We start from the raw sequence: 13,350 nt of genomic DNA on the forward strand, positions 1-13,350 counted from the left end.
CAAAATGAGCTAGACTTTCACCAGGAAAACAACTGTGACATTTGTTTTCACCTAACTTTAATTGTTGCACAGTTAACAATACCACAAAGTTATGGCTCAATAAGTCACTTAACACCCCCAGTACAAGGCCACTGCGGCATGGAACGTGAAAATGGCGATGACCAATCATTGTCTGGCCAAGGGGGAACCACACTGACGTCACCCGCATGGTCGGCAGCCATCTTGATGTCCGCCATCTTGAATTCAACTTCAGAATTTTAAATGGGAAGTGGGTCGTGCGACATATCAAAATGGGCTAGAATTTCACCAGGAAAACAACTGTGACATTCGTTTTCACCTAACTTTAATTGTTGCAGAGTTAATAATACCACAAAGTTATAACACATGCTCAATATGACGTCCCTCTTGCGCAACACACAAGTGTAATCGTCTCTCCCATGACCTTACCACATTCTGAAGAACCTCAGGAGTTATTGCAGTACAGGCATCCACAATGCGTGTGCGCAAGTGGGCCAGATCCCTGGCTTTCAGGTGTTCCCAGAGGTAAAAGTCCAATTGTGTCAGGTCAGGTCAGGTGAGCGTGCAGGCCATTCCACAGTCCCTCGGCGATCAATCCAGTGGTGAGGGAATTGTTGATCCAGGTACTGACGGACTATCATCCCATAGTTCGGTGGAGCAACATCTTGCTGGAACCATTCAGGATAGCTCCCATCCTCGGACAGTAAGGATGGTAAGATCTGCTCCCGTAGCAGAAGCAAGTAGCCCTCTGCATTTAAGTTGCCCTCAATGAAAAATGGACCAACAAGTCGGGAACCCCAAGTACCACACCACACCATTAGCTTCCCGCCTCCCGTCACCTTGCTGGGATCTGTCCAATGTGGATTTTCGGGTGACCAGTACCGCAGATTTTGCTTATTCACATCTCCCGACACATAAAAATTAGCCTAATCACTGAACAGAATCTTGCTACCGACGGCAGGGTCACGTTGCAGTTGTGCTATAGCCCACTCACAGAACTGCAAACGCCTGTCTGGATCGTCCTCACTAAGGAGCTGCTGCAGCTGTTTCTTATACGGATGCCAGTGGTGGTCACGTACAATCCTTTGAATTGAACCCCTGCTGACACCGCTTTCCAGCGCCAGTCTCCGTGTGCTACGGGTTGGGGACGGACTTTGCAAATGATGCCAACACCTCTACAGCAGTACCCTCATCCGTGGTTGTTTTCGGACGTCCATGTCGCGGCTTGTCGTCCACAGATCCACTATCTTGAAACTTTGCCAGCAACTGGCTGACGGCCCCATGTGACACCGGCTGTCTCGCAGGATTGCGGTTATTGAAGTCTGCGGCAATGTCACGCGTACTTCTCTCCCCTGACATCAATATGATGGCAATCCGTTCCTCACGTGTTAGTGGCATTTTCGTTCAGATCAGTGAAAATGGAAATATGCTACTCTTGACACGATCAATTCACATCATCACTCTTTTAAACTTTTATGTAAAAACAAAACACAATCGTAATTCCCATGCCAACCAATACTACAAGATATGTACATACCGGTAAGTCAATATCCGGACATTTTCAGTGATTGGTCAAACAATAAATACCACATAATCACATACTAACGATTATTTGAACAATGAACATTTAAGCAAAAAGGAAAGGACGTGTCACTCTCCCATGCGGAAATCGCCCTTAAATTTAAAGTTAGGTGAAAACAAATGTCACAGTTGTTTTCCTGGTGAAATTCTAGCCCATTTTGATATGTCGCACGACCCCTTCCCATTTAAATTTCTGAAGTTGAATTCAAGATGGCGGGCATCAAGATGACTGCCGACCATGCGGGTGACGTCAGTGTGGTTCCCCCTTGGCCAGGCAACGATTGGTCATCGACATTTTCACGTTCCATGCCGCAGTGGCCTTGTACTGGGGGTGTTAAGTGACTTATTGAGCCATAACTTTGTGGTATTGTTAACTCTGCAACAATTAAAGTTAGGTGAAAACAAATGTCACAGTTGTTTTCCTGGTGAAATTCTAGCTCATTTTGATATGTCGCACGACCCCCTTCCCATTTAAATTTCTGAAGTTGAATTCAAGATGGCGGACATCAAGATGGCTGCCGACCATGCGGGTGACGTCAGTGTGGTTCTCCTTGGCCAGGCAACGATTGGTCATCGCCATTTTCACGTTCCATGCCGCAGTGGCCTTGCACTGGGGGTGTTAAGTGACTTATTGAGCCATAACTTTGTGGTATTGTTTACTCTGCAACAATTAAAGTTAGGTGAAAACAAATGTCACAGTTGTTTTCCTGGTGAAATTCTAGCCCATTTTGATATGTCGCACGACCCCCTTCCCATTTAAAATTCTGAAGTTGAATTCAAGATGGCGGACATCAAGATGGCCGCCGACCGTGTGGGTGGCGTCAATGTGGTTCCCCCTTGGCCTGATAACGATAGGTCATCACCATTTCCACGTTCCATGCCGCAGTGCCCTTGTACGGGGGGTGTTAAGTGACTTATTGAGCCATAACTTTGTGGTATTGTTAACTCTGCAACAATTAAAGTTAGGTGAAAACAAATGTCACAGTTGTTTTCCTGGTGAAATTCTAGCCCATTTTGATATGTCGCACGACCCCCTTCCCATTTAAAATTCTGAAGTTGTATTCAAGATGGCCGCCGACCGTGTGGGTGGCGTCAATGTGGTTCCCCCTTGGCCTGATAACGATAGGTCATCACCATTTCCATGTTGCGCGCTACAGTGGCCTTGTACTGGGGGTGTTAAGTGACTTATTGAGCCACCCTGTATAATTCGATATGAATCTGAAATTTGTCGCATATACTACTGCTGCTAGTTTGTATATGTGAGTGTTTAATAATAACCCCGTTAAAGCTATTGAACTGTGCCAACGTCATATCTACCATCTTGTAAGTTGTTACATTTCAGGGCAGACAGAGTTTTGAAAATATGAAAGTTGGGCAAAAAATTTAGTCACTGAAAACATTGAGACTTATAAATACACCCAGAGATGGGGTACATATCGCAGGGCCCCAAGATGAAACTTCTACACTGAGAAGAAAGCAACATTGGCTTTGAAGTGTAATACTTAAAGAAGATCAATTACATAATGGAAAATTCTATCTGAAATACTATTCCTAGTGCTAGTGTTGTCAACTGTATTTTTCTTTTGCTGCCAAAGGCTGATGGCAAATGAGTGCTGCACATGATCAATACTAACAAATAATTTAATTGCACATTTTTTACTATAATAATCTTTCAAGTTTCATAGTTCTTTGATTGATTGAATTTATTGTTTTAAGTCCACTTTATGCACAGTAAGGCTAATTGGGACTGGACCTACAGTTTAAAGTGGGGTCCGAACCACTTGTGCCTCCACCGGGTATCGAACCCGTGGCCCTTCGATTACAAGGCGACGACGCATACTTCTTTGAGAAAGCAGTGGCGTGTGGAACTCTAGCCCGTCCAATAATTTCTTTCATTATTTTAGAAATAAAGTCACCTCGTTTTACGAAACAAACGGTTTTATAATTATGCACTTTTGTGAAATCAAAGGAAGATAAGGGCTTATGATAGTGCTGTGCGTTGTATAAATTTATACAACAAATCTGTGAGCACTCAATATTTTTGAAAAGTTGGCACCACTGAGTGAAATTTATTTAATTTACAAATCAAACTGAGTGTATTAAAATCGTGCTGTATAAATTACACAGCACTACTAATTTCGTTCAATGTACACTCTTGCCTCACTTAGTAGTATCGCAATTTCATTCTTTATAAATCTTTTTTGTCTCATGTTGGTCGAAATGCAACTGGCATAAGAATGCTGCATAAAGGAAGGAAATTGGTGTCCAACGAAATGGGGCGAGTATGCTCGCCGCCAGTGATTTGCGTCTACGCGTAAACAACGATAGTCTACATTCTACACGTATACTATTTTATACACGTAATTACATAAGAAGAAGAAGAAGAAATGGAGTAGGATCACGGCTGTTATCGCTCCGTAAATTTAGTGAAATATTACAGTGTGTGCACGTTACTGAAATGAAATAATAGTGTGAAACAATGCAGTAAGTACTTAACTTTGTAACTAGATAAAAATATGGGAAGGAAATACGTTCTTTATGTACTTTATTAACTAATTTGTGGTCCTTGCAAATGTAAACAAACAGCATACAAGTCGATTAGTGCACCTATTTTTTATACAGCATGGTTGGAGCTTTGTGTCGGATTTCTCCAAATATGAATACTTGCTCAGAATGTTTTAAACCTGTATCAAGACAGGATATCTCATCCAAAATACAGTGCAGTGGTTGCTGCAATTGGTATCATATGAAATGTGTGCAGTTAAAGGAAAGTGATGTGGAATATTTAAAATCTGAAAACAGGGAATGGCGATGTACAAAATGCATGAAAGAACGGCGCAGTAGTCTACTTCTTGAAAGTGCGGAGGAACCAGCTAAGGTAGTGAATCCATCCCTAACGGACGTATATGAACTGTTACAAGCTCTTACAAATGAAGTTAAAACTCGAAGCAGCAGCAAGAAGAAACGGAACGTGAACTAGGAAAATCAATAAACCTTGCTCACGAGAAATTAGATGAAAACGCTGAACTAATAAAAAAACAGTCCGAGAGTATAGGTACATGCTTAGGGCGGATAGAAGTGTTGGAAAGTGAGAATCTGTTATTAAAGAAGCAATTGAAGGAGACACAGCTTCAAGTAGACGATCTGGAACAGTATGGTAAGAGAAATACACTTGAAATATATGGTGTACCAGAAAACTTGAATGAAGATCCCTACGAAATTGTAAAAAAAGTAGGACAAGTACTAGATGTAAAGGTAGAAAATGAAATGATTGACATATGTCACAGAATGAAAAAACTTCCGCAACAGAAATCGGCAGGCATTATTGTTAAGTTTGTTAGACGAGTAGTTAGAGATAAGATAATTGAAAGACGTAAAGTTAAGAGAAATCTAAATTGTACACATCTGGGCTACACAAATAACGAAGTTGTATATATTAATCAAAGTCTCACTCCCCTCAGGAAGAAAATTTATGGCTATGCCAGGAAAGTTAAAAGAGAGAAAAACTACGCATACTTATGGGTTGATGGTTCAGGGTCTATAAAATTAAGAAAAAGAGAAGGTGATAGAGATATTTTTGTTCTGAAAACAATTGAAGATGTTGATAAGTTAGCATAATTTGAAATGGCTTCACAAAAGGATGTATATGTAATAACTGATGACATAGATAATTTGAAGCAATAAATGGCTTCGTCTGATATTATGGTTTACTATCAAAATGTGAGGGGTCTCAATACAAAAACTTATGAGTTTTATGCAAATAATATAGCAAGTAGATATGATATTATTGTCTTAACAGAAACATGGTTACATGATGGGGTCCTAAGCAGTGAATAACTTCATGATAATTATAGGGTCTTTCGTCATGATAAAACTGGTAATCATAAAGGAGGTGGTGTTCTTATTGCAGTTAAAAATAAAATACCTTCAGATGTTGTTGAAATAAAAAGTAATCTTGATATGTTATGTATTAAAGTCTCTATATGTAACCAATTGTATTATATAATCGGGATCTATATCTCTCCTGCTTCCAAAATTGATATCTATAAATCATTTTACAATTTGTTTGAATGCAAAGAAGAGTTACAAAATAATCTATTTATAATTGGAGACTTTAATTTACCGTTGATATCTGACTGTTCATACAATCTACAAGAAGGTGGGCCCTGTTATAAATTGTTGCAAAACTTTTTAAGTTTTTATGATTTACATTCAATAAACAATGTTAAGAATGGCAATAACAGAACCTTAGATCTTATACTTACTAATGTGTATAGTAACATTAGAGTATCTAGAGATGAATGTCCTCTTGTTAAGGAGGATTTACATCATCCTGCATTAATTATAAATGTGTCTATGGAAATAAAGTTCAAGAGTATTAAAAATAATATCACTCTCAGAAGGAACTTTTGTAAAGCAAACTTTATGCGCATGTACGAATTATTACGAGGTATAGACAGGGCATATTTATACAAAATGGGTAATGTAGAAGAGGCCATAACTTATTTTTATAATGTAATTAATAAGGTATTTGATGAAACTGTTCCATATAAGAAAACTAATATGCACAGCAAATATCCACGATGGTTTACCGTAGAAATTATTAATAAATTAAAACTAAAAGAATATCATAGAAAACGAAAGAAAGATAGTGTAAATAGCGAGGTAGAATATAAAAAGCTTAGAAAAATAACTAAAATATTGATAGATAAAGCATACAAAATCTACATCAAAGAAATAGAACAAAATATACAAAAAGATACCAAAGAATTCTGGGAATTTGTGCAAAGTAAAAGGGGCAAGAGAACCAATTATAATCCTACAATGGTCTTTGGAAATAAATTACTTGAAACGAGTCAACATATTGTTAATGGTTTTGCGTCCTATTTTAAATCAATGTATGTAGATAGTACTGGAGTTTATAATCCATCAGAATATTCTAAAACGGAAGTTCCTTATGAACTATCAATTAGGACAATAACATCTAAATAATATTTTGAAGCCATAAAAAAATTGAAACCAAAAAAATCAACTGGGCCGGATGGAATCCCTCCTTACGTATTAAAAGCATGTGCAGAAATATTAGAAAAACCTTTGTGTTCAATATTCAATTTAATAATAAAAAATCAATACTTCCCTAATCTATGGAAATTAACGCAAGTCTGCCCCATTTTAAAAACAGGAGATTCTAGAAATATAGAAAATTATAGACCCATTGCAATTTTATGTGCACCAGCAAAAGTATTTGAGCATATTATATATATGCGAATATTTAATCATGTAAAGAGTTTTATAAGTGAAAGTCAACATGGATTTTTTGCTGGTAGATCGACAACAACGAATCTAATTAATTTTGTCCAATATGCACACAACATACTGCATGATCGTTCAAGTATGCATGTAATTTACACTGATTTCTCCAAAGCATTTGATAAAATTAATCATGATGTCTTGTTAAAAAAACTTTCAAGCTTTGGGTTGACTCAATTTTTTATCTCTTATTGAGTCGTATTTGAATCATAGGAAACAGTATGTAACATATAAAAATGCTAAGTCATATATGTATACTGCACAGTCAGGGGTACCTCAAGGATCCAACTTAGGACCATTGTTTTTCATTCTTTTCATAAATGATTTACCGTTACATGTTAAACATTCATATTGTTTCATGTATGCTGATGATGTAAAGTTATATAAACAAATTAATGGGCCCCAGGATGTTATGAAACTACAAACAGATTTAAACAGCTTATTTGAGTGGAGTGTTAAAAGTAATCTTGGACTCAATATCAAGAAATGCTGTTTTATGATAATATCAAATACAGAACATACCACACATTATGAGTACTTCATTAATCAGGAAAAACTGAAACAAGTGAAAAGTATTAAAGATCTGGGAGTAATAATTGATTGTAAACTAGAGTTTCATGAACATATATCTCATATAATAAATAATGCGTATAGATCTTTGGGTTTACTAATAAGAAATTGTCTCAATTTTAGCAGTACTACTTCTATTAAGCTTCTGTATAGTGCCTTAGTTAGAAGCAAACTAGAATATACATCTATTGTTTGGTCGCCACTTTACAAAACCCACATAAAACAAATAGAACAAGTGCAAAAAAAGTTTTTCAGATACCTATATTACAAGAGGTACAACATGTCTGCATACGCAAACAGAGTTTCATATGTCCTTTTACTGAAGGAATTCTCATTTATGACACTCAGCAATAGAAGAGAATTAGGACAACAGATATTTCTTTATAAAATTATAACTGGATTGTTGGATAATAGAGAGTTTCTTCACCAAATATGTTTCAATGCAAGCACATGTAATTTAAGAAAAAGAAATTTATTGCTATATAATATCCCAAAATATGAAAAGTACAAATAATCACCATTAATTAGAATGAGTAGTATGTATAATAGAATAAATTGGAATAAAATTATACTGCATATCAGTTGCTGATGTGTGAGGAGAACTTTTCATACTCTTCCCTCCAAATTCGAACAAATTCTCACCTAGGAAGAAACCTAACGTAGGAAATATTCTAGTGTTTTATGGGGAAAAGACCACTTTTACCTCACGACTGCCATCTGTTGTTGTTTTTTGCATACTATTTATCTTCATAGTTGATAATAGAAAAGAAGAGAAATTTTGTTGTAAATAGGATTCTTTTCATTTCGTTAGGAACCAATACAGTTGAAAATGTCACTTTCCTTTCATGAAACCCTTGAAAATTAATTTTAATGCACTTTAGATTGTCTACGTAGTCCATGGAAACTACAATCAATGTAATCTACGCGTAGATTACGTGTAGACAACGCATGTAGACGTAAACTTATAGTCTACGGCACATCACTGCTCACCGCACAAGTCCCTAGCAACCTCGCCTTGTCACGTCATCGCGTAAAGTTTTCATTGTTAGGCTAAGTGAGTTCGTTGTTAGGTTAGGCTTGTTGGGTTTAGTTCTCAGCATAAATAATACACTTGCAGTGTTTTGATGCTAAGAGAACTAAAGCTAACAAACCCAGTGTGCGAATTAACGGAGGGATGCCGTGGGATTTTTCCCCACCAAGAAATTATCTCCGGCAAAATAAAATTATTATTATTATCCCTGCCAGGGGGATGCTTTTATCCCCTTTAAAGAAAATGGGTTTGAAAGCATATGGCATTTCTTAACTATGTGAAAACACAACTGAGAAATCATTAGTGCCCATCAATGGTACAGCAATCCAACATTTCCCTGTTGAAAAATACGCAGCCTTGTGGATTAAGGATACCATTCTGCAACTGACCAACCTCACCGAGTCGAGACAACAGTAAGCTGTTTTCAGCTTAAATTTTCATGGCACTATATTTAACATACAGAGCATTCCTTGACATTCGCTACGAGACTCGGCGGCAAGCGGCCCGGCATCAGCGCTTGTCTTTCCCGGTGATTCGGTGAACGGGTTCCGCGACAATCGCTAGAGTCGGCTATTAAAATTACAGTTTTCACATTGTGTACTAACCTTGACTACAGAAGGTGTTGAAAATGATGTCCCTCTGCTGCAACACATTCCTGGCATCTCCGAAGGAAATTGGCATTTACACGTGCAAGTTCCTCTACTGTAATTCTCCCGATTTCTCATACAATACTCTCTTTTAACTCACGGATGGTGTGCGGATTGTCTTTGTATACTTTTTTTTTAGATTTTTTACACTTTTCCCCCGTGACGTTATTATTTTACCATATAAGAATTTTAGCGGCTCTAAATGCTGTGGTTTTTGAAACACCAAATTTGTTATGAGAGGCGGTGGATAGATTTCCGAGGAGACTGTTCTAACCTTTGTCCCATCTCATCGAGTTTTTCCTCAGAGCACGTGGGTTTTTCTTTCCACTTTTATTCAGAACTGACCCTGTTACTCAAACTTTTTTACAAGGTTTAATATAGTGGTCCTATGTGGAACGGGAACACCAGGAAATTTCTTTGCAAAACGTCGTCGCACTTCTCCAGAATTCCTCTTTCCGAAGTAACACTCGACAAGATAAATTCTTTGTTGTAATGTAAACATTTGTGGTGCCATATTAAGCCACAATCTTCAACACACGGACACGACACAACACAACACAACTTCCGAGGGAGGATTATAATTGCGTCAGTCTGCAACGTCAACAGAAAGGGAAAGAGAGCGCAGGCAGGGGGAGCGAAAAAAAACAGACTGTAGCGTGCGACTGTCGGGGACCCGTTCACCCGGAAAGACAAGCGCTGATGCCGGGCCGCTTGCCGCCGAGTCTCGCAGCGAATGTCAGGGAATGCTCTGTATATCGGAAAGTAGAGATTATTGAAAGACGCAGTTTTGCTGTGTATAAGTGAGAGATGTAGAAAGTGGCAGATACAGAAATGTACAATACTCATTTTTAAAGATTCTCCATGAAACGGAAGGCGATTCAAATCGGTCAGAAAGACTTCAGGAATATGACGATAGATGCATATTTATTATATCCTCCAATTTAAAATGAAATGCATCGGCAGGAACTAAGCGACAGTGAAGAACACAATGCTCACGGTTCGTCTCCGAAGCAAGAATGTAGCTCATATTCGAAGGGAGCGAGCAGACTTGGTCCAGGAACCAGTTCGTCTAAGAAGGGAGGAAGTGATTTTGTAAGAAGGAAATCTCAAAGAGTAAAAAGGCAAAGAGTTTTTTTTTTTTTATTTAGTTTATTTTACTTCGCGTTTTGTGCCTCTTGGCTAATTTGCGAAGATGGGGATGAGTGATGAAATGATGAAATTGATGAATGGACATTCACAAACAACCAAGACCGACCTGGATTCGAACCCGGGACCCTTGGCGTCGCAGCGCGATATGCTAACCACTCGGCCACAGGGTCGGGCAAAAGGCAAAGAGTATTCTAACCCTCATAAGTTTGTCTTCTATGGAAGGGAGAAAATTATATACAGGGTGTCCACAAATTATCTTTACAACTTCAAATCTAAATAACTAAATAATGGAACAAGGTATCTCAGTTCTGTTTCTTTCATTTGAAAGCGAAGCTCTCAAAGATTTTCTACCACCTCAATGCATCTCTGTGTATTCCCCCCTTGTTTCCCGTAGGATATCAAAAAGGGGCCAATGATTTGATTGTGCATAAGACCACACCACACATGAACCTCTGGGCTTTGGGGGTAGATTTCTCGAACCTCGTGAGCCTTTTCAGACCCCCCCCCCAAATTCGACAGTTATGCCTATTCAATCATTTATGAGAAAAGGAAACACACTGTGCCTTCTCCTGTGGAGTAGTTATTTTGTGGAAATGTGACCTCACATCTTCCACACTTACTCAATGTACCTGAAAAAAACAGTAAACAAAACTTTGAGAGTTTCTCTTTGACATGAAGGCAACAGAACTGAGATACCTCGTTCCATTCTTTAGTTATTTAGATTTAAAGTTATAAGAATAATTTGTGGACACCCTGTATATTATAAAATGCGTTATTGTACATGGTAAACTGGCAGCTATGGCCAATGTAATAATCTATGCATAGTAACGATTATGCACCTTGTTTATGTATCCTTATGGATGATTTTAAGTTTTAAAAATGTAATCCACCTTGTTATAAGTTTGAATATACTTTATGAAGTTCCACTCTTGAGATGTATAATTCTGTTTATGTCATAAGTAATAGGACATAACAGTAACACCCCTGATAAATAAATGTAACACCTAAACAAGCAAAGGGGGCTCGGCCCTATGAAATAAGGAGAACACTTAAACATTCAATTTTTTTACTTCGGTTGACTGGTCTGGCAGGGTCATGAGAATAATAGAAAACGAATAAATGAATGTTCGCTTACCCCTGATGTTCTGTAGAGTTGATGGTCTCGTTGAATCAATAGACAAGGCAGGGTCTTGAAATAAACTTCTTTCGGTAGCGCAACTCCCGTGGAACTCTTTACGTAATAATTGATAATCAAATAAATCGGAGGCAACGATTGTTCACGCGATATCTTTCTGAACTGAGATCTGGTGTGTAACTATTTATGGTGAATTCAAATTTCCAAACGTTAAAGCCGTTGGCGAGTCCGCGTCTGTCGTTAACGGAGTTTTTAGCATAAGGCTGAGTTTACTTTATTTTTCGTACGATTTCCGAGACAATGAGATTAGTCTATCGAGTTATGACGCCAGGGGTCCCGGGTTCGAGTCACGCCTTCGCCCTGATACGGTATATACACATTTGCATAGTCAAGAAAAGAAAACCCTACCTCACAAAACAACAAGCTAATTCGCACAGTGAACAAACCTAACACAAGACGCTGTTTCTAGAGGCTTGTGCGATAAGAATTACGAAATACCGTAGAAACTAAAGGTGTAAGAATATGCTTACTTGGAGATACGGTGGTTGTTTCGTCTACAACAGTGGTGGTAGAGGTATAGTCTTCAGTGACAGTGACTTCTTGAACTGCTACAGGTGAAACAAGGAACAGAAGGGCAGTTGCAGCAAACCCAGTCCAGTGCTTTAAAGTCATTCTTAGATTTGATGTGCGTGTTTCTAGAAGCAATCGGGGTAGTCTGTAACAAAGTAAGCAAATTCACATCTGAAAAAACTATAGACATGGAAAAAATTTTTATGCAAATAAATATTTTATTTATTAACTATTCCTTTTTGCATTTCTAACTCGAAGATTTATTGCTGCAGAAACACGTGTCTTTCACCTTTAGGCTCATCTTAATCATCTTCGATGTGGCCTTCCTACAGTTCTCTTAACATCAGGTTACCCAACAACGATTCTGTAAAACGTTTTCTATGGGTGCAGTCCACTAGCGCACAAAAATGTGAAATTGTGCGCTCGTGGTATATGAAAGGTGCTACGAGCGCACACAATCCAATGCTGCGTTGTCACATCTATGATTGTGTAATGGCTAGGTTAGGTTATGGGGCCTCCCCGATGGCGCAGTGGTAGCGTCGTTGCCTTGTATTCAAGGGGTCTCGGGTTCGATACCCGGTGGAGGCACAAGTGGTTCGGATCCAACTTTAAACTGTAGGTTTATCCCGATTAGCCTTACAGTGCATAAAGTGGACTTAAAACACCAACTGAACTCAACAAGGTTAGGTTATGTTAGGTTAGGCTAGGTTAGCTTCGAGTTGTTCATTGAGTTGGTGTTTTAAGTCCACTTAAGTCCCTTCAAAGGCAAAAACAATTGACACAACGTGGCAACATCGCAATGGATTCTGTGCGCTCGTGGTATACATTTTTAACCACAAGCGCACGCAACCTTTTGTTTGTGCGCTCCCGGTCTACGGCTGTTTCTATACTTTCACACGTTCACACATGTTATTCCGATGAAATTAAACGTGAAAGAGGTGTAGAAATATAAGGAAAAGTATTACATAAACTGCATAATCTATATTTATCTCCTAATACATGTTACTAATGACACTCTCTTGGATTCACCCGTGTTGTGTTATATTTGCGTGTTAAATATTTATATTAGACATATTTGCTATTTTGTTTATGCAGATATTTGCAAAATAAAGCATTTTAACATTATAATGCACAAAGCGCCATCTGTTGAACAGTTTTTGCAATAAGTATTTTCGTGTTTTAAGTCCTAAATTTGACAAAGTTAATCTCCTTTTCTCCCGTAAGGGATGAATATTGGATAGGCTAATCCCTTTTTGGTGTGTGCTTACGTCATAAGAGGATGACACCCCTAAGCTTTCAAGTTTCTGCGTTCATGTGTTTGTGGACTGTGTGTTGATGGG

At 38.3% G+C, this 13,350-nt stretch overlaps 1 protein-coding gene across 1 annotated transcript in view; it reads right to left on the reverse strand.

The window, feature by feature from the left end:
• Positions 1-13,350, reverse strand: part of LOC145997305 (hemolymph lipopolysaccharide-binding protein-like) — a 53,108-nt gene that overhangs the window by 9,960 nt on the left and 29,798 nt on the right. Inside the window, exon 2 of the mRNA XM_083134208.1 lies at positions 11,971-12,155. Coding sequence (XP_082990334.1) covers positions 11,971-12,112 — 142 coding nt within the window. The 5' untranslated portion in view covers positions 12,113-12,155. The remainder of the gene's footprint in view (positions 1-11,970; positions 12,156-13,350) is intronic.

This window comes from Lepisma saccharinum, chromosome 13 (assembly GCF_977018435.1).
Source record: "Lepisma saccharinum chromosome 13, izLepSacc3.1, whole genome shotgun sequence".
Lineage (NCBI taxonomy): Eukaryota > Metazoa > Arthropoda > Insecta > Zygentoma > Lepismatidae > Lepisma > Lepisma saccharinum.